General features: G+C 41.8%; 2 protein-coding genes across 2 annotated transcripts; both read left to right on the top strand.

Moving 5' to 3' along the window:
• Positions 1 to 219: 219 nt before the first annotated feature.
• On the top strand, positions 220 to 10,335 carry LOC139543891 (protein-lysine 6-oxidase-like). The gene is made up of 7 exons (XM_071350402.1): positions 220 to 1,031; positions 1,220 to 1,328; positions 5,392 to 5,523; positions 8,999 to 9,152; positions 9,348 to 9,443; positions 9,683 to 9,798; positions 9,983 to 10,335. The coding sequence occupies exons 1-7, from the start codon at positions 404 to 406 to the stop codon at positions 9,987 to 9,989; spliced, it is 1,242 nt and encodes a 413-aa protein (XP_071206503.1). The 5' UTR covers positions 220 to 403; the 3' UTR covers positions 9,990 to 10,335.
• A 2,253-nt stretch (positions 10,336 to 12,588) lies between these two features.
• Positions 12,589 to 21,502, top strand: LOC139543894 (sorting nexin-24-like). Its single transcript, XM_071350403.1, has 7 exons — positions 12,589 to 12,792; positions 13,337 to 13,420; positions 18,135 to 18,239; positions 18,375 to 18,469; positions 18,593 to 18,622; positions 19,568 to 19,632; positions 19,809 to 21,502. The coding sequence occupies exons 1-7, from the start codon at positions 12,724 to 12,726 to the stop codon at positions 19,877 to 19,879; spliced, it is 519 nt and encodes a 172-aa protein (XP_071206504.1). The 5' UTR covers positions 12,589 to 12,723; the 3' UTR covers positions 19,880 to 21,502.
• The last annotated feature ends 158 nt before the right edge of the window (positions 21,503 to 21,660 follow it).

Genomic DNA, 21,660 nt, shown 5'->3' on the forward strand with positions numbered 1-21,660 from the left:
GCCTTATGTCAGACAGTTATATAACTTCAGACAGTGCAAGAAAAACCATAACACATGGTTTTCTGTTATCCAACTCTGGAGCAGAGCCATTTGGAGGGTCGGTGTCAAGTAGCCTTTCCGTCTATTTATTACATGAGCACCGGGCTTGTCTAAAAACCGAATTAGAAACGTCAAATGTTCAACTCCTCCTCCCCACTCTTAGCGCATCTGCAAACCTCCGAACAGAACGATGTGAGGTTGCGTGGAGAACATAGCAATACTGGTGCAGGTTTTTCAGGATTTTATTTGGTGTAAATTAGACTTACTTTAATGTACTTTAGTTTCAAAGTACAAATGCTAGACCACAGAAATTAAAATATTTGTAATTCTTAGTCATAATCTATTTATTTGAATTAATTGTATTATGGGCGCGTGTAAATTTGGCATTTTTTATGCGTGTGCGCACGTATGTTTATTCATTTGGATACTGCAAACTGTCCAATCTCAGCAGCATCCACCGGAGACAAGACAAGTAAATAACCAAGTGCCAGGTATACGGCAGACAATACAATGGGCGCACAATGGTAACGTTTTTAGCCTTCTGAGTCACGGCTCAGAATATCGACCACCAAAGCAAAGAGGCGCCAATAAAGAGCAGGAGAGACCTGTCACCATCATTAGAGATGGGGAAGCTAACAAGCCTTCTGACTCCTCAAGACAGTCTCCCTCGTCTACCCACACTGTGTCCAGTGCAGGAGCGCGCCCGCGCTGGCTACCACCTCAAGTTCCAAGGCCCCCGAGGGGACAGGGGCGCCAGCATCAGGATGTCCATCCAAGTGGCCATGCAGAAACCAAGGCAAATGGCACGACGAATGGGACACAGGACAAACTGTCCCCATCGCGGAGAAGAGAAGACGTGATGGCAGGGGATGATCCTTACAACCCATACAAGACCTCAGATTCAGATAATCCTTACTACAATTACTATGACGTGTACGAGAGTCCCAGGCGCAGAGAGAGACCTGGATATGGCACAAGTTACCATCAGAACGGTAAGACTGTGGACTTTTGGACAGCATGTTTGAAGGATTGGAATTTGGAATGCATTTGCTGCAGTGCCAGAATATTTTGTCCAGTAGCCTACATGTAGCTGTAAAAAGATTAAAAAGATACGGTCTGTGTCATAGTTTTTTCTTGATATTACAATAATTTGTGATTAAAACAAATATATCCCCTCTAGGTCTGCCTGATCTTGTGCCAGACGCATACTACATTCAAGCCTCCGCATATGTCCAGAGAGTTCCTATGTACAACCTCAGATGTGCAAGCGAAGAGAATTGCTTGTCAAGGTATTATTGGAACAAACTCTATGGGATTTAAAGAGAAGGTTATTGTCCAACAACTTCAAGGTGTGAGTCAGAATGTGTGTGAGTCGTAACACTTGAGTGTTTGCGGTTTTGGTTTACCCTAGAGCAGCATACACATCCCACTGGGTGCTAACTGGTTGAATCAAAGTCAACGTAATTTCAAAGTTGGAAAAATTACCCAATTGTCATACTTGAGTAAAAGTAAAGATACCTTAATAGAAAATGACTCAAGTAAAAGTGTAAAAATATTCGTTTTTTAAGTATCAAAAGTAAATGTAATTGCTCAAATATATTTAAGTGTCAGTATACTTAAGTATAAATGGGCTGTACTGGGCTTGCGTGGTCTGCGGTTGTGAGGCCGGTTGGACGTACTGCCAAATTCTCTAAAACGACGTTGGAGGCAGCTTATGGTAGAGAAATTGGCAACAGCTCTGGTGGACATTCCTGCAGTCAGCATGCCAATTGTACGCTCCCTCAAAACTTGAGACATCTGTGGCATTGTGTTTTCTGACAAAACTGCACATTTTAGAGTGGCCTTTTATTGTCCCCAGCACAAGGTGCCCCTGTGTTATGATCATGCTGTTTAATCAGCTTCTTGATATGCCACACCTGTCAGGTAAATGGATTATCTTGGCAAAGGAGTAATGCTCACTAACAGAGATGTCAACACATTTGTGCAAAAAAATTAGATAAATAAGCTTTTCGTGCATATGGAACATTTCTGGGATGTTTTATTTTAATTCATGAAACATGGGACCAACACTTTACATGTTGTGTTTATGTTTTTATTCAGTGTATATAGGCCTAGGGTTTCAAGCATTTGTTGATTTCAAATTTAATCTTCAAGTTAATCATTAATATGTTGGTTTCATGTCTCCATCTCAACCAAATATCAAAGTTAAAGAATAGGACTAAATCAAATCAAACTTTATTTAAAGTGCATTTAAAGTTTGATTAGATTAGATTTAGTCCTATTCTTTAACTTATATTTTTGGTTGAGATGGCGACAAACTGGATATTGAATTGTGTTTGGTTGTCAATGCAACTAAATATCAACATTTGAAGGAGATGTATCGTCTGCTTGGATAGCTCCATATCTGCCACTAATTTATTCTGGCTTCAATTCCAGTTTGTTTACAAATTAATAATTTATGTATCTTGGATTCACGTCTCCATTGCAACCAAAAATCTAAGTGAATAGGACTAACTCAAATGAAATCAAACTTTAAATGTACTTTAAATAAAGTATGATTTGATTTATTCATTTTCTTTAACTGTGATTCTTGGTTGAGATGGAGATGTGAATCCAACATATAAATTATTAATTTGTAGACATACTGGAATTTGTTGACAACCAAACACAATATCACTTCTCCAATACATTAAATAGCCTATTAACTTTTTGACAAGTTAACAAATTATATGTTGGATTCAAGTCTCCAAGTAAACCAAAAATAAAAGATAAAGAATAGGATTAAGCCAGTGGCTCAGATTAAACTATCCAAGCATTAGATATCCTTTAAATGTTGGTATTTGGTAGTGTTGTCAACAAAACACAATTCAATAATATTTTTGTAATACAGGAAATAGCCTTAAATTGAGGCTATCTTACAAACGAATGTAACAGTATTTATTCTACCTTAAAATGAGTAACACATCCATGACCACATTTTGAGGTTAGCCTACTGTAACTATAAATGTCTTATGTAATCATAGAAGGTGTGCATGTTCAAGATAGCATTCAAAGGTTGTAGGTCTGTAGAGATCTTCACAATTTCTGTAATAATCTGTGCATAATCTTGAACAGCATTGATCCCTTGCACTATATAGTTTTAAATTAATCTCAACTGCTATACAGGTCATTTGGTTGTGCTATTAGATGAAGCACAGTGATACCACATTAAAGGGATAGTTCACCCAAATTACAAAATTGCATATTGGTTCCCTTACCCTGTAAGCCAGTGGTCACCAACCAGTCGATCGCGATCCAAGGCATTCCTAGTCGATTGCCAAATATTTCTGTAAAAAAAAAAAAGATAACGCCTTGATAACGCCTTGGGTTCCTGTTTTTTTTGTGTATTTGTCTCGCGCTCTTGGCGGTAGATGCACCCAATTCAGCTGCCCTGCGCGCCGGGTAGGTGAAGTGATCCAATGTTGAACCATTTCATGTGTCTGAAGGTACACAAATAAACCTACCATTAAAATTATAGACTGATCATTTCTTTGTCAGTGGGCAAACGTACAAAATCAGCAGGGGATCAAATACCTTTTTCCCTCACTGTACAAACTCTGCCTTCTCAGCAGGCCCGGAGAGCAAATCAAGTGCACTATAGGCCTACCCCTGGCCAATCGGATGGCTCAGATTACCATGTCTGCAGTAAAGTAGCAGGCTTAAAGAAAGCTACAGCAAAGTTGTCACTGTTAGATTTCAATTTTTTTTAAACCATGACTAGAGAGAGACTGTCAACGAACACAGCAAATAGCTGCTGTTTTATGAGTGAGTTTAAGTTCTTACTCAGCACTGTCAACACTTTTTATCCAACACTTTTATAGGCTATCAAAATGCGGGTTCTTCCTACTTCCACTCGCACTACCACCAACACTGCAGCTGTAATGAGTAGGAAAGTGTATAGATAGGTTTGCGTTATTATTAGATGAATATTTCACTTTCTCTGTTCATAGGAGTAACACCATGAATTTGTGCATGAGGCAGGAATAATGCGGTGGGACTCGAGTTTCGCCATCAGCTGGAAGACACACTTTTTGGTCAGTGTCAGCAAAGGAAAGGGAGAGCGGAGGGACGTTGAGGGGCAGACTCCAGTCTCCTATTCTCTCCCTCTGCTGAGACTGACCATCAGATGCAGGCATCATCAGCCCCGTAAATATTAAAATGTACGCTCACACAGCTGTGCCTCACAAGTAATACAACAACTGATCTATTACCAATGTGATCATATAGCCTTCCTCAAATTTGAAATGTAATTTTAAAAAATTGTGCAAACTACAACGCATTGGCAGGGCATTTCAAGCAAAGCCAATATGCAGTGATAATATATTGGGCCTATAGCGTACGGCACAAACCTCAATGGTAGAGAACTGTTTTAAATAGGTTAATGTTTCATAGGCTTACGTTTTTTAAGTTATGTAAAATAAAAATCTTAGCGTTATATCTCAGCTTGCATTTTGACTCAGAAACTGATCTTGACTTAGAAAAGGTTGGTGACCACTGTATGACAGCAATCACGATGAAAGTAATTCATGCTTTGGTTTAGTTTCCCTGGCACTCTTTCCACATGCTAACATTTTAGCATTTGTTGCACAAATCCCATTCAAGTCATGGGACCGATATAACAGTGCCAGGGACACTAAACCAAAGCATGAATTGCTGTAATAGCTTGTCCTTGGACTGCTTACAGGGATAGGAAACCAATGTGTCATTTTGTAATTTGGGTGAACTGTCCCTTTAAGTTGTTGTAATAACTGACATTGTATTACCATTTTACTTTGTTGTGCTTTTAAATGGTTGAAAGTGCAGTGATAGCACATTTAAATGACAACTAAACCAAAAATCAAACGTTGTTTTTCTATTGGAATTTGGTTGTGCTTTTAGATGGTTGAAAGCATTGTGATAACACATTGATCAACATCTCAATGAAATATTACCCAAATGTCCATTTTGAAATGACATGGTGTGCCCAGTGGGATGCATTTTGTGGATAAATAGAATCCTGCCACCAGTTGGGTGGAGTGGTAGAATTCAACAAATAATTTAAACGCTCTGCAGTTTACGTGGAAAAATCATCACTAGCCAGACTGTAAACTCATTATCAAAACTAACCCAAACAGCCATATCCTTTTTGAAAGGAACCACTCCCCCCTCTTCCAAACCTTTCCCAGAAAAGTAAGATCATACACTTTCTTAAAAAGGAGGTAGAGTGTATATGGCTTATAAATGCACTCGATCCCATTCTGTGTCCAAAGTGTATTCAGATCTGTATTCAGTTCTGTATTCAAGTGTATTGTTGATGTTGCTTTGGGAGGGCAGTTCGGCTTACAGCGCCAGAGACTATGACACCCGGATGCTGCTGAGGTTCCCACAACGTGTGAAGAACCAAGGGACGGCTGACTTCCTGCCAAGCAGACCGCGCTACTCCTGGGAATGGCACAGTTGTCACCAGTGAGTCTCTCTCAATGTCTTTTTGTCTATATGCCTTTCCACCTCGCTCTGGAAATGTGTGTTTCTCTGTCTCCGTCTCTGTCTGCCAGTTACACCAACACTCTGTTTTCTTTCACTCTTTCTTATTTCTTCTCTCTCACACACAGAGTGGATTAATGTCCATATTTTGATCATCAACATACTGGTCTCATCAGACAGATTTGTCTGGCAATATGTAGCAATGCAAAAGTCTATGTCAATGTTTTTGACTCCAATTTCCACTTCAAAATATTTGACTCCAACCCATAACTTCTGCTGCATATGAGGAATGTGATGCTGGATGTGTAGCCAGAACCTTCAGAGGGAAAAGTCTCTAACCTTGTCATAATGAATACATTCAAAAGTATCTTGATTCCAGAGAAGTCTGCATTTCACATTACCTCAGCTCATAGCTATACTCTGAAGTAAGTCACATACTGTACCAACATCAAGTATGGGGTACATATTGACCTACATCCTGCAGCTTGTTTTTGTACAACTGATTTGTAGGTCTCAGCCTCATTGACTGGACCTGTACCTGAAATCGTATAAAATGCACTAAGACCGCACTCAGTCAGCTGTATAAGGAAATAAGCAAACAGGAAACCACTCACCCAGAGGCGGCGCTCCTAGTGGCCGGAGACTTTAATGCAGGGAAACTTAAATCAGTTCTACCAAATTTCTATCAACATGTTAAATGTGCAACCAGAGGGGAAAAAATTCTAGATCACCTGTACTCCACACACAGAGACGCGTACAAGCTCTTCCTCGCCCTCCATTTGGTAAATCCGACCACAACTCTATCCTCCTGATTCCTTGCTTACAAGCAAAAAGTAAAGCAGGAAGCACCAGTGACTCGGTTTCTAAAAAAGTGGTCAGATGAAGCAGATGCTAAACTACAGGACTGTTTTGCTATCACAGACTGGAACATGTTCCGGGATTCTTCCGATGGCATTGAGGAGTACATCACATCAGTCACTGCCTTTATCAATAAGTGCATCGAGGATGTCATCCCCACAGTGACTGTACACTGTGACTGTACATACCCCAACCAGAAGCCATGGATTACAGTCAACATTCGCACTGAGCTAAAGGGTAGAGCTGCCGCTTTCAAGGTGCGGGACTCTAACCCGGAAGCTTACAAGAAATCCTACTATGCCCTGCGACGAACCATCAAACAGGCAAAGCGTCAATACAGGGCTAAGATTGAATCATACTACACCGGCTCCGATGCTCATCTTATGTGGCAGGGCTTGAAAACTATTACTGACTACAAAGGGAAGCACAGCCGCGAGCTGCCCAGTGACACGAGCCTACCAGATGAGCTAAATCACTTCTATGCTAGGCAAGCAACACTGAGGCATGCATGAGAGGATCAGCTGTTCCAGACAACTGTGTGATCACGCTCTCCGTAGCCGTCGTGAGTAAGACCTTTAAACAGGTCAACATTCACAAGGCTGCGGGGCCAGACGGATTACCAGGACGTGTGCTAAGGGCATGTGCTGACCAACTGGCAGGTGTCTTCACTGACATTTTCAACATGTCCCTGATTGAGTCTGTAATACCAACATGTTTCAAGCAGACCACCATAGTCCCTGTGCCCAAGAGCACAAAGGCAACCTGCCTAAATGACTACAGACCTGTAGCACTCACGTCCGTAGCCATGAAGTGCTTTGAAAGGCTGGTAATGGCTCACATCAACACCATTATACCAGAAACCATAGACCCACTCCAATTTGCATACCGCCCAAACAGATCCACAGATGATGCTATCTCTATTGCACTCCACACTGCCCTTCCCTCCTGGACAAAAGGAACACTTATGTGAGAATGCTATTCATTGACTAGAGTTCAGTGTTCAACACCATAGTAGCCTCAAAGCTCATCACTAAGCTAAGGATCCTGGGACTAAACACCTCCCAATGCAACTGGATCCTGAACTTCTTGACGGGCCGCCCCCAGGTGGTGAGGGTAGGTAGCAACACATCTGCCACACTGATCCTCAACACTGGAGCCCCCCAGGGGTGCGTGCTCAGTCCCCTCCTGTACTCCCTGTTCACCCACGACTGCATGGCCAGGCACGACTCCAACACCATCATTAAGTTTGCAGACGACACAACAGTGGTAGGCCTGATCACCGACAACAACGAGACAGCCTATAGGGAGGAGGTCAGAGACCTGACCGGGTGGTGCCAGAATAACAACCTATCCCTCAACGTAACCAAGACTAAGGAGATGATCGTGGACTACAGGAAAAGGAGGACCGAGCACGCCCCCATTCTTATCGACGGGGCTGTAGTGGAGCAGGTTGAGAGCTTCAAGTTCCTTGGTGTCCACATCACCAACAAACTAGAATGGTCCAAACACACCAAGACAGTCATGAAGCGGGCACGACAAAGCCTTTTCCCCCTCAGGAAACTAAAAAGATTTGGCATGGGTCCTGAGATCCTCAAAAGGTTCTACAGCTGCAACATCGAGAGCATCATCCTGACTGGTTGCATCACTGCCTGGTACGGCATTTGCTCGGCCTCCGACCGCAAGCCACTACAGAGTGTAGTGCGTACGGCCCAGTACATCACTGGGGCTAAGCTGCCTGCCATCCAGGACCTCTACACCAGGCGGTGTCAGCGGAAGGCCCTAAAAATTGTCAAAACCCCCCGCCCCCATCATAGACTGTTGTTTCTACTACCGCATGGCAAGTGGTACTGTGCCAAGTCTAGGACAAAAAGGTTTCTCAACAGTTTTTACCCCCAAGCCATAAGACTCCTGAACAGGTAATCAAATGGCTACCTGGACTATTTGCATTGTGTGCCCCCCCAACCCCTCTTTTACGCTGCTGCTACTCTCTGTTTATCATATATGCATAGTCACTTTAACTATACATTCATGTACGTACTACCTCAATTGGCCCGACCAACTTGTGCTCCTGCACATTGGCTTACCGGGCTATCTGCATTGTGTCCCGCACCCACCACCCACCACCCGCCAACCCCTCTTTAACGCTACTGCTACTCTCTGTTCATCATATATGCATAGTCACTTTAACCATATCTACATGTACATACTATCTCAATCAGCCTAACTAACCGGTGTCTGTATGTAGCCTCGCTATTTTTATAGTCTCGCTACTGTATATAGCCTCGCTACTGTTATTTTTCACTGTCTTTTTACTGTTGTTTTCATTTCTTTACTTACCTATTGTTCACCTAATACCTTTTTTGCACTATTGTTAGGATCCTTTAAGTAAGCATTTCACTGTAAGGTCTACACCTGTTGTATTCGACGCACGTGACAAATAAACTTTGATTTGATTTGATGTATTTCTCTGCATTGGAACAACATTTTTTTCTCACTTTTCTACCTACATGTTTGATTGAATGCCAGCCAAAGTGATGACAAAGTGATTGAGTCAGTTATTTAAACACTGATCAAACTCCATTGTCCTGCTTCTCTCCAGGCATTACCACAGCATGGATGAGTTCAGCCACTATGACCTGCTGGATTCCGGTGGGAGGAGTGTGGCTGAGGGACACAAGGCCAGCTTCTGCCTGGAGGACAGCTCCTGTGACTACGGCTACTACAGACGCTTTGCCTGCACCTCACACACCCAGGTTACCGACACAACACGTGTTGCTTTATGTCATGTTGACCAATCGAATCAAAGGGATATCCAACTTTTACTATTTTTCTGTAGCTTGTATGGCTGTTCAGTACCAGGCTATGATATCCAGCAGAGATGCTTACTTACAGTTGAATACTCTGTCTGTAATGGCATGAGAGGGCTGCTTACTGTTGTCTAATCATAGGGCCTGAGTCCAGGATGTTATGATACCTATAACGCAGACATCGACTGCCAGTGGATCGATATTACAGATGTGAAACCTGGGAACTACGTCCTGAAGGTTTGTCACAAAAACAGATGACATTATTGGCACTTTGGTGGTGAACAACGTGTCCCAAGGTATTCAAACACCAGCTCTGAGAAGCAAAAAGGCTGATTTGAAATGCCTTGACTGTGTTCGGAATCAATGTTTATCCGTCCCCTGTTGCGACTCTGTTGCAACTGTTTTAGACCACATTTTCATTGTCTTTATGAAATATGAAACATTTGTACTCTCACCCCTTTCTTTCTGTGTTTTAGATCAGTGTGAACCCCAGCTATCAGGTTCCAGAGTCTGACTACAGCAACAACATTGTGCGCTGTGAGGTCCGCTATACTGGCAACTACGCCTATGTGTCAGGATGTCACGTCTCACAGTGAGTCTTGAAACTCCTCATCTCATTCTACAAACTATTGTGCATGTTTTTTAGTGCAGGAGTCAGGAGTAGGCGTAGGTCTGGGAAACGGGCCCATGATGCTTCAACACGTGATTAATCATAACTCACATTACAAGATATATTATGCTGTGTGTGATGAAATGCTTTCTTCTTTTCTTCTCAGATATTAAGAGGGGGAAGTCATTCTCCAAACCACTGAGAAGCATTTCTGTAAAAACTCCATGACAGCCAAGAAAACGTCTTGAACAAAATGTGGGCACACATGGCTAACTGAAAATGTGTAAGAATGGTCACACTCTTGTCAAGTTGGCCTTCGTTTTTCAGGTGAACGTAAACCAAAACTCAGAGGTTCATGTTATGCCTAAGTTAAACATGTTTTTCTAAAGCCATTCTATAAGTGCAATAAACTCTTAATTGAATTTATAGGTTTCAAATTGAAAGTATACTACATTACAATAGTTTAGACAGGTTTTAAATGGTGTAAATCAAATAAATGGAATTTCAGACGTTCTAAGCTCAGTGAGAGCGAGAAATTGCTTGTTTTTACATATCAATTACACAATATTCAGCACCACATTGTATGGAATCCATCTTCATTAAGAGCACAGAATGTACCGCATAGTTAGATGCTGATTTTTCAACCATGCCATTTCCCTCATCATTTTATGTGTTTTATGTCAAAAAATATCATCAAACATCTCATCCCTTTCACCCTGTTATTGTTAATATTATTATTTACATGTGCTTGCTATTAGTAGCTTGAACAGTTTAAGTCGGAAGTTTACATACATCTTAGCCAAGTACATTTAAACTCAGTTTTTCGCAATTCCTGACATTTAATCCTAGTAACAATTCCCTGTTTTAGGTCAGTTAGGATCACCACTTTATTTTAAGAATATGAAATGTCAGTATAATAGTAGAGAGAATGATTTGTTTCAGCTTTTATTTCTTTAATCACATTCCCAGTGGGTCAGAAGTTTACATACACTCAATTATGATTTGGTAGCAATGCCTTTAAATTGTTTAACTTGGGTCAAACACTTCGGGTAGCCTTCCACAAGCTTCCCACAATAAGTTGGGTGAATTTTGGCCCATTCCTCCTGACAGAGCTGGTGTAACAGAGTCAGGTTTGTATGCCCCCTTGCTCGCACACGCTTTTTCAGTTCTGCCCACAATTTTCTTTAGGATTGAGGTCAGGGCTTTGTGATGGCCACTCCAATACCTTGACTTTGCCACAACTTTGGAAGTATGCTTGGGGTCATTGTCCATTTGGAAGACCCATTTGCAACCAAGCTTCAACTTCCTGACTGATGCCTTGAGATGTTGCTTCAATATATCCACATAATTCTCCTTCCTCATGATGCCATCTATTTTGTGAAGTGCACCAGTCCCTCTCACAGCAAAGCACCCCCACAACATGATGCTGCCACCCCCTTGCTTCACGGTTGGGATGGTGTTCTTCGGCTTGCAAGCCTGCCCCCTTTTCCTCGATGGTCATTATGGCCAAACAGTTATATTTTAGATTCATCAGACCAGAGGACATTTCTCCAAAAAGTATGATCTTTGTCCCCATGTGCAGTTGCAAACCGTAGTCTGGCTTTTTTATGGCGGTTTTGGAGCAGTGGTTTCTTCCTTGCTGAGCGGCCTTTCAGGTTATGTCGATATAGGACTTGTTTTACTGTGGATATAGATACTTTTGTACCCGTTTCCTCCAGCATCTTCACAAGGTCCTTTGCTGTTGTTCTGGGATTGATTTGCACTTTTCGCACCAAAGTACGTTCATCTCTAGGAGACAGAACGCATCTCCTCCCTGAGCGGTATGATGGCTGCGTGGTCCCATGGTGTTTATACTTGCGTACTACTGTTTGTACAGATGAACGTGGTACCTTCAGGTGTTTGGAAATTGCTCCCAAGGATGAACCAGACTTGTGGAGGTATACCATTTTTTTTCTGAGGTCTTGGCTGATTTCTTTTGATTTTCCCATGATGTCAAGCAAAGAGGCACTGAGTTTGAAGGTAGGCCTTGAAATACATCCACAGGTACACCTCCAATTGACTCAAATTATGTCAATTAGCCTATCAGAAGCTTCTAAAGCCATGACATAATTTTCTGGAATTTTCCAAGCTGTTTTTAAAGGCACAGTCAACTTAGTGTATGTAAACTTCTGACCCACTGGAATTGTGATACAGTGAATTATAAGTGAAATAATCTGTCTGTAAACAATTGTTGGAAAAACGACTTGTGTCATGCACTCAGTAGATGTCCTAACCGACTTGCCAAAACTATAGTTTGTTGACAAGAAATTTGTGGAGTGGTTGAAAAATTAGTTTTAATGACTCCAACCTAAGTGTATGTAAACCTCCGACTTCAACTGTATGTTTACAACTTAAATTCAAGGTCACTTTAGATTATTTGTATGACCCAAAGGGTTTTAAAATTATTAGATATAAGCAAGTACATACTGCGCCCGTGCTCTAAAACATTATTTGTGTTGTGAAATGCTTGTGCTTATGGTTAGTCTGCTAGCGGTCTCTTTTATCCTGTTTTGTTTGATATTTATGCAATGAAAGAAGATATAGCTGCAACGTTTTGATGTATTCCAGGAAATCTACTTGAATAAATAATTGTGACATTCATTGTGATTTTGTTTTTCAAAAATATTGATTTTTAAGCAGGTTTTCACGCAGTTGATTGATTTTAGAGTAGTCTCGCCTTGTAATAACTTTCCACCCCAGTAGATGGGAGTAGTGTGACTTTTTTGCCACTTCCATACTCTACAGAAACAAGAAGAAGAATCCATTCCAACGCTAGCCGTGGCTAGCTACCAAAGCCTCCCTATGTGTCTGCAAGTTAATATATAACTCAGGATTTTATGCATTTAGGTTCGGGTTTGTTTTGCCAAAATGCATAACGTCAGGATTTCCATTCCATCGTTCCGCTCAGAGGACAATCCGATGGAGAAAGGGTACACGGTAAGATCTTGAATGTATTCACCAGTAAGCCTCCGCAAAACAACAATCATAGCTAACATTGCAAATTTGCAACAAATGGTTGAAAACAAACCAATAGCATATTTATTAACTTTGAGTATTGTTAGCGACTCTCAAGCCAAACTGTCAACCAATGCTGCCAACTAACGTTTATTTGACGTGACTAAACCGAGTGAGAGTAGAGAAGACCCGGTTGGCGCGATCCATTCCATTTCACCAATTTTACAGACAGTAAAAACGTTTTTGACGATAACACTGCTCTTTAGTGACTTTGCTATCAAGGAAAACAACCGGGAGGTCAGGGAACGTGTTAAAGCAGTTGATTGATGTTTCAACACGTTCCCTGACCTCCCGGTTGTTTTCCTTGATAGCAAAGTCACTAAAGAGCAGTTTGGTGTAATTAATGTATTTTGTTGAAAAGTTTTGTTTTAAATGGCCATGACTGTCGATTGTGAATTGATTCAAGGCATATCTCTCTGTACGTTCACATTTCCTAACCGTGATGACTGTTTCTTTTCATCACCAGGTCTTTAAAATTGAGGTGCTAATGAATGGTAGACAGCATACAGTGGAGAAACGCTACAGTGAATTCCATAATCTGCATAAAATAGTGAGTTTGTGTACCACTGACTTGCACTACATGACCAAAAGTATGTGGACACCAGCTTGTTGAACATCTCATTACAAAATCATGGGGGATTAATAGGGAGTTGGTCTCCCCTTTGCTGCTATAACAGCCACCACTCTTCTGGGAAGGCTCTCCACTAGATGCTGGAACATTGCTGCGGGGACTTGCTTCCATTCAGCCAGAAGAGCATTAGTGAGGTTGGGCACTGATATTGGGCGCAGTCGGCGTTCCAATTTATCCCAAAGGTGTTCGATGGGGTTGAGGTCAGGGCTCTGTGCAGGCAAGTCAAGTTCTTCAACACCGATCTTGACAAACCATTTCTGTATGGACCTCGCTTTGTGCACAGGGGCATTGTCATGCTGAAAGGGATTTCCCCAAACTGTTGCCACAATGTTGGAAGCACAGAATCGTCTAGAATGTCATTGTATGCTGTAGCGTTAAGATTTCCCTTCACTGGAACTAAGGCCCTAGCCCAAACCATGAAAAACAGCCCCAGATCATTAATCCTCCTCCACCAAACTTTACAGTTGGCACTATGCATTGGGGCAGGTACCATTCTCCTGGCATCCGCCAAACCCAGATGGTGAATGATTCATCAGTCCAGAGAACGCTTTTCCACTGCAATGGTGGCGAGCTTTACACCACTCCAGCCGACGCTTGGCATTGCGCATGGCTGCTCGGCCATGGAAACCCATTTCATGAAGCTCCCGATGAACAGTTCTTGTGCAGACGTTGCTTCCAGAGGCAGTTTGGAACTCGGTAGTGAGTGTTGCTACTGAGGACAGATGATTTCTACGCACTTCAGCACTCGGCGGTCCCGTTCTGTGAGCTTGTGTGGCCTATCACTTCGCCGTTGTTGCTCCTAGATGTTTCCACTTCACAATAACAACACGCCATTCTAAGATGGCCCCGAAGAACATGGCTGACGTTTTACATTCTACCAACCAATTGTGCTATTTGTAATATTTTTTGCGTAACTTATTTTTTGACTTATTGTGTACACAATGTTGCTGCTACCGTCTCTTATGACCGAAAAGAACTGCTGGACATCAGAAAGTGATTACTCACCGCGGACTGGAAGAAACTTTTTCCTTTAACGAGTCTGACGAGAAGGATATCCTGCTTTCACTGGAACCACGCCTTTTGCGTGAAGAAAAGACGCCGGGAAAAGAGAACGCAGATCGGGCATCCTTCTGAGAATCCGGAGGCGAACGAGTAAACTCCCACTGCCTTCCATTCTTCTCGCTAACGTGCAATCATTGGAAAATAAAATTGATGACCTACAATTAAGATTGTCCTACCAACAGGACATTTAAAAACTGTAACATCTTATGTTTCACCGAGACATGGCTGAATGAAGATACGAACAATATAGCGCTAGCAGGATTTCCCATGCACCGGCAGAACAGAGACGCTACCTCTGGTAAGACGAGGGGTGGGGGTGTGTGTCTTTTTGTCAATAACAGCTGGTGCGCGATGTCTAATATTAAAGAAGTCTCGAGGTACTGCTCACCTGAGGTAGAGTACCTTATGATAAGCTGTAGACCACATTATCTACCAAGAGAGTTCTCAACTGTATTATTCGTAGCCGTCTATTTATCACCACAAAACGAAGCTGGCACTAAGACCGCTCTCAACCAACTCTATAAAGCCATAAGCAAAGAAGAAAATGCTCACCCAGAAGCGGCGCTCCTGGTGGCCGGGAACTTTAATGCAGTTTTACCAAATCTTTACCAGCATGTCACATGTGCAACCAGGGGGGAAAGAAATCTAGATCACCTTTACTCCACACACAGAGATGCATACAAGGCTCTCCCCTGCCCTCCATTTGGCAAATATGGCCATAATTCTATCCTCCTGATTCCTGCTTACAAGCAAAAACTAAAGCAGGACGTACCAGTGACTCGCTAAATATGGAAGTGGTCAGATGACGCAGATGCTACACTACAGGACTGTTTTGCTAGCACAGACTGGAATATGTTCCGGGATTCATCCAATGGCATTGAGGAATACACCACCTCAGTCATCGGCTTCATCAATAAGAGCATCAACGACCACGTCCCCACAGTGACTGTACGTACATATCCCAACCAGAAGCCATGGGGATTACAGGCAACATCTGCATCAAGTGAAAGGCTAGAGCTGCCGTTTTAAAAGAGCGGGAGACTAATCCAGAAGTTTATAAGAAATCCCGCTATGCCCTCAGACGAACCATCAAACAAGCAAAGCGTCAATACAAAATTAAGATTGAATCCTTCTACACCGGCTCTGACGCTCGTCGGATGTGGCAGGGCTTGAAAACTATTACAGACTACAAAGGGAAATCCAGACGTGAGCTGCCCAGTGTCGCGAGCCTACCAGATGAGATAAATGCCTGTTATGCTCTCTTCGAGGCAAGCAACACTGAAGCATGCACGAAAGCACCAGCTGTTCTGGATGACTGATAAAGCTCTCGGTAGCCGATGTGAACAAAACCTTTAAACAGGTCAATATTCACAAAGCTGCTGGGCCAGACAGATTACCAGGACGTGTACTCAAAGCATGCGCGGACCAACTGTCAAGTGTCTTCACTGACATTTTCAACCTCTGCCTGACCGAGTCTGTAATACCTACATGTTTCAAGCAGTCCCTGTGCCCAAGGAAGCGACGGTAACCTGCGTAAATGATTACCGCCCTGTGGCACTCATGTCGGTAGCCATGAAGTAATTTGAAAGGATGGTCATGGCTCACATCAACAGCATCCTCCCGGACACCCTAGACTCACTCCAATTCGCATACCGCCCCAACAGATCCACAGATGACGCAATCTCAATCACACTCCACACTGCCCTTTCTCACCTGGACAAAAGGAACACCAATGTGAGAATGCTGTTCATTGACTACAGCTCAGCGTTCAACACCATAGTGCCCACGAAGCTCATCACTAAGCTAAGGACTCTGGGACTAAACACCTCCCTCTGCAACTGGATCCTGTACTTCCTGACGAGCCGCCCCCAGGGGGTAATAGTAGGCAACAACACGTCTGCCACACTGATCCTCAACACCGGGGCCCCTCAGGGGTGTGTACTTTGTTCCCTCCTGTATTCCCTGTTCACCCACGACTGCGTGGCCAAACACGACTCCAACACCATCATTAAGTTTGATGACGACACAACAGTGGTAGGCCTGATCACTGACAACGATGAGATGGCCTATAGGGAGGAGATCAGAGAACTGGCAGTGTGGTGCCAGGACAACAACCTCTCCCTCAATGTGAGCAAGACAAAGGAGCTGATCGTGGACTACAGGAAAAGGAGGGCCGAACAGGCCCCCATTAACATCGACGGAGCTGTACTGGAGCGGGTTGAGAGTTTCAAGTTCCTTGGTGTCCACATCACCAACAAACTATCAAGGTCCAAACACACCAAGACAGTCGTGAAGGGGGCACGACAAAACCTTTTCCCCCTCAGGAGACTGAAAAGATTTGGCATGGGCCCCCAGATCCTCAAAAGGTTCCACAGCTGCACCATCGAGAGCATCCAGGACCTATATAATAGGCGGTGTCAGAGGAAAGCCCATAAAATTGTCAGAGACTCCAGTCACACTATAGACTGTTTTTTCTGCTACCGCACGGCAAACTGTACCGGAGCGCCAAGTCTAGGACCAAAAGGCTCCTCAACAGCGTCTACCCCCAAGCCATAAGACTGCTGAACAATTCATAAAATTGCCACCGGACAATTTACATTGACCCCCCCCCCCCCCCCTTTGTACACTGCTGCTATTTGCTGGTTGTTTGTTACCTATGCATAGTCACTTCGCCCCCACCTGCATGTACAGATTACCTCAACTAGCCTGTACCACTGACTCGGTACCGGTGCCCCCTGTATGTAGCCTCGTTATTCTTATTGTGTTACTTTTTATTATTACTTTTTATTTTTGTCTACTTGGTAAATATTTTCTTCTTGAACTGCACTGTTGGTTAAGGGCTTGTAAGTAAGCATTTCACGGTAAAGTCTACACTTGTTGTATTCGGTGCATGTGATGAATAAAGTTTGATTTGACTCCACCTGCATGACGAAGAGGTCAGACGACTGGATCAGCGGTTCCATCACGTCCGCTCTGCAGATACAGCACACACCCTGCTCACTGACCACACAACACGTAGCCTCTAATACCAGTATGTACAACAGTTCTTGTGCTTACGTTGCTTCCAGAGGCAGCTTGGAACTCGGTAGTGACTTACAGTTGACCGGGGCAGCTCTAGCAGGGCAGAAATTTGACAAACTGACTTGTTGGAAAGGTGGCGTCCTATGACTGTGCGACTTTGAAAGTCACTGAACTCTTCAGTAAGGCCATTTTACTGCCAATGTTTGTCTATGGAGATTGCATGGCTTTGTGCTCAATTTTATACACCTGTCAGCAACGGGTGTGGCTAAAATTGCCAAATCCATTAATTTCCACATACTTTTGTGTATATTCCTGGTGCAAGAACGGAGCCCACAATACTTTCAGAACATATACTGAGCCATCATTGTCAATAATGTTATACCGCTGGACTAGGTTAGTGGGGTGATAATTAGTGGAATAGCCTTAGTCTATGGGTGAAGGATATGAAAATCATAATAGCTGGAATTAGGCTTGAGCTAGGCTTTGAATTTTTCCTCTACCCTAATCCATGCCCTGTAACCATGCTCAATTTGAAATGTGCTTCTTTCAGCTGAAGAAGAGCATAAAGCTGCCTGAGATCCCCTCTAAGCATGTACGGAACTGGGTTCCCAAAGTTCTGGAGCAGAGAAGACATGGTCTGGAACTCTACCTACAGGTAATGGAAAACACCTACAGGTTTACACGGACTATTTCCTCTAACCCATATTTTGTATCAATACAGCTCATTAAAATGGTACAATTAATTTTTTTCTTCCATTTGCTTTTGTTTCTTGTGTTCATTATTTAACAGACTATAATTATGGAGAATGAAGTTCTCCCAAAAATATTCCTGGATTTCCTCAACATCCGCCACTTTCCCTCGCTGCCAAAAACAGAAAGTTGTGGGTGAGTTTTTATACAGTGTGCCCTATATAGAACATCTCTCCTCTCCGCAAGAATAGAGTTCATGCCTTTATGTAAAAATCCCCAAACTGATTCTGAATCTTGTATGTTTTTCTTTCATTAAAGGTCATTTGAAATGGAATCTGAAGAGTCAAGGTTTGTTAAGTGATTTTGAAAGGTTAATCCATTTTGAATGTTATATTGTATTTGTTCCTATCAATTCCCTGTGTCATTTAATGTTTTCATGTGTATCTGTGTTATTGCCGTTCAACAGGCAGAAATCCGTCCGGTATTACGTAGCACCGTAATAGTTGCTCTCACTACACTGGAAGCTTAATAGGAATACGACTTTTAGATTGCGAAAACCTATATCATACATTGTCAAATTTCAATACTGGCCGATGTCATAACTCGGGAAGATGTCTTCTCTCAAATGAGCCATTGACCATATTTTAGTGATATTCCTACCTCGAGATATTTGTAATTTAATGGAGGGTCTAGCACATTTTTCCTATTTGTCTGCTTCTTTAGTCCAGGGTGCATTGTATGGTGCAGTTGCCAGAGATATTATAAAGATATTATAGAAAGGTGATAGGAATGCAGGTTGAACATGGTGAGATTGTATACTCCTAAATTGGTAGTGCAGTTTGTTTAGGCGATTTTACAGCTAACTAGCTCCGTTACATGCTGATATTGTCTTTGGTAATATTGTGTGTAGCTACTTTTTCTAGCTAGCTAGCTCATAGAGAGCATTGCATTGTGGATTTTGTAATCGACTTGAGCTGCAACGGATTTCCACAGCGATTTTTTTATTTTATGCTTCTACCAACCTTGTTATAACGCCAAAATGAAACATTTGTTCTCAAAAAATATTCTTCTCACATATTAGTGTTATTTAACACTGTAAATTAAAGGAATTAGTGGTTTTGGGTGGATTTTACCTTTGTATAGTTTGAGTTTATAGTAGTTTGTGATGTAGGTTAATTCCAAAGTATAATGTCAAAATAGCTAACTATTCGGCATAATTTTGTCAGAGGTCTGGCTTTATCAGGCTTGTGATCCTTAACCCCCTTATCCTTCTCCTTCCTGGTCTCTCTGTAGTAAACTGACCCATCAGCCAACCATGATCTACCAGCGAGACCCCTACCTGCTCCCATCCACCCACGGTAACATATCTTTACACATCTTCACACTGCCCATGAATAGACAATAAATATCGTTGCAATATTAAAGTGAGATCTCTTTGTGTAATATTTAATTATGTAAATACAATAGCTAATCATTTGAAGGGGAACCATAATATTGTATAGAACAAATCAGTTTGACCTTTTTCTCCTCATAGATACATTTTCAAATGTTGTCATAGAAGGAGTGATACATGGAATATTTTACCCAGACCTTCAACCAAGGTAGAGTTACTGTATGCCAGTTTGAAGGACTTACTACTAACTCTTGACGACAAAGGGATGATTCAGAAATGTACAACTTGTAAGCGTCTCAATTTTGTGAACATTATTCTAATAGTTGTGTGTGTGTGGATATATACAATTTTTATCTATTCATAGTCATTTTGTAGTTTGTTTCCCAGCATTAATGGATATGTTGATGAGATGCGTTTTCTGAAGTATTGTTACTCAAAGATGAACACTACTGTATCATGATCATGGTTGCAAAGGGAGGGTATGTTACTGAACATTTTAAAAGTTACCAGTAAACTACCAGAATTTGGTAATTTTCAAGGATTTTATTTAATCTACTACAAAACATCTAGTGGCCCATTTGGGTACATCAGATTATCACAGGTGTCTAATCTCTGGCCTTCTGTGTGGCCTTATCACATGTAAAATAAATAATCAACTAAGATCACTTTAAAATAAAAAATTATGACAACGCTGTCAAGGATTATCCTAAATGTTAACCATCAATTTAGTGAACAACATTGGTGTTTAATATTAAATATGCTTTTTTTCATTAACTAGGCTATTTTCTCTTGATCTATCCACTAGAAATTAATGGATACAGATATATAAAATTAATATTATACTGACACTCAAAGTTTATTAGGTACACTACCCCGTTAACGAAAATGGAGCTAAGGCATATGCATATAGACTCAGCCTTATGGACCGGCAGGCTGTATGCATCTACTAATGGTATTTCCCTAAAATGAAGGTGAGACCTCACAGTTTTACACTGTGATATGTTGATGAAATAACCTTAATAGGTCAAACGGTTAACTCTATATATTAGCTATGAATTAATGAAGGGCAACCGATCAAGTGCGTCAAACGGCTGGTTAAAAAGCTGAAATATAAAAAGGGAAGCTGAACTTGTCTGTGTAATAAGATGTCTTTTGTTTGTCTGCCTTTATCTTAGAGTGTGTGTCTCTTGTAAAGAAGAACAATGTGGTTCATTGTTGCTCTTTTTGAACGTGGGGCTGCTGCTGTAAACCTACAACAAAGGGCCATTTTAAAATGCCAGAGTTTTGATGCGACTAAAGCTCTCCAGATGTAAACTCTTAGCGGTGCTGTAATGTTCCACTGATGGTAATGCACAGTTGATACTTTTTTTGTAGAGTTTAGTTGGTCTAACATTACTTTGCACTTGTCATTCGTTAGACAATTATGGATGGTTGATACTCTAAAATATGAGGATGGTCTGGGCATTCTATTGACTAGAATTCTCTGCCATCCTTTATTTCTATCCAATGTGTTCTCTGAATTGAGACCAGGTGGACCCTGGTGACTAATTTTTAATTTGTTAAATGAAAGGTAAACTTGGGTTAGTTTAAGTCATGTATAGAACTGTCCACTTCAACTGAGATAAAATCATGCCCGGTGTTAACAAATCCAATTTTTTTTTTGTGTATCTTCCTTGTGTATATAGCATATGCATGTCCTGTACAGTATGTATCTTGTGCCATGACACCCTACCATTAAAGACACTGTGGCGTTGTACTGTAGCACTTTAGGCAGAGCACAGTAATCTGTAAAATATCATGATTAAGACAGACCGCAATAAAGCATGACACTTCAATACCGGTTTCTCTTTTTTTCTCAACTAATGAGTGAAACTTCCTGGCATTTGTGTGGACTACATATTCATAAAACTTTTTCATTTCACCCGTTTAAGGTTTACCCAAAATCTGAAACATACATGAGCGTTCAAGTTCAAACACTGAGAATGCGAATTTT

Source organism: Salvelinus alpinus, chromosome 18 (genome assembly GCF_045679555.1).
Source record: "Salvelinus alpinus chromosome 18, SLU_Salpinus.1, whole genome shotgun sequence".
Lineage (NCBI taxonomy): Eukaryota > Metazoa > Chordata > Actinopteri > Salmoniformes > Salmonidae > Salvelinus > Salvelinus alpinus.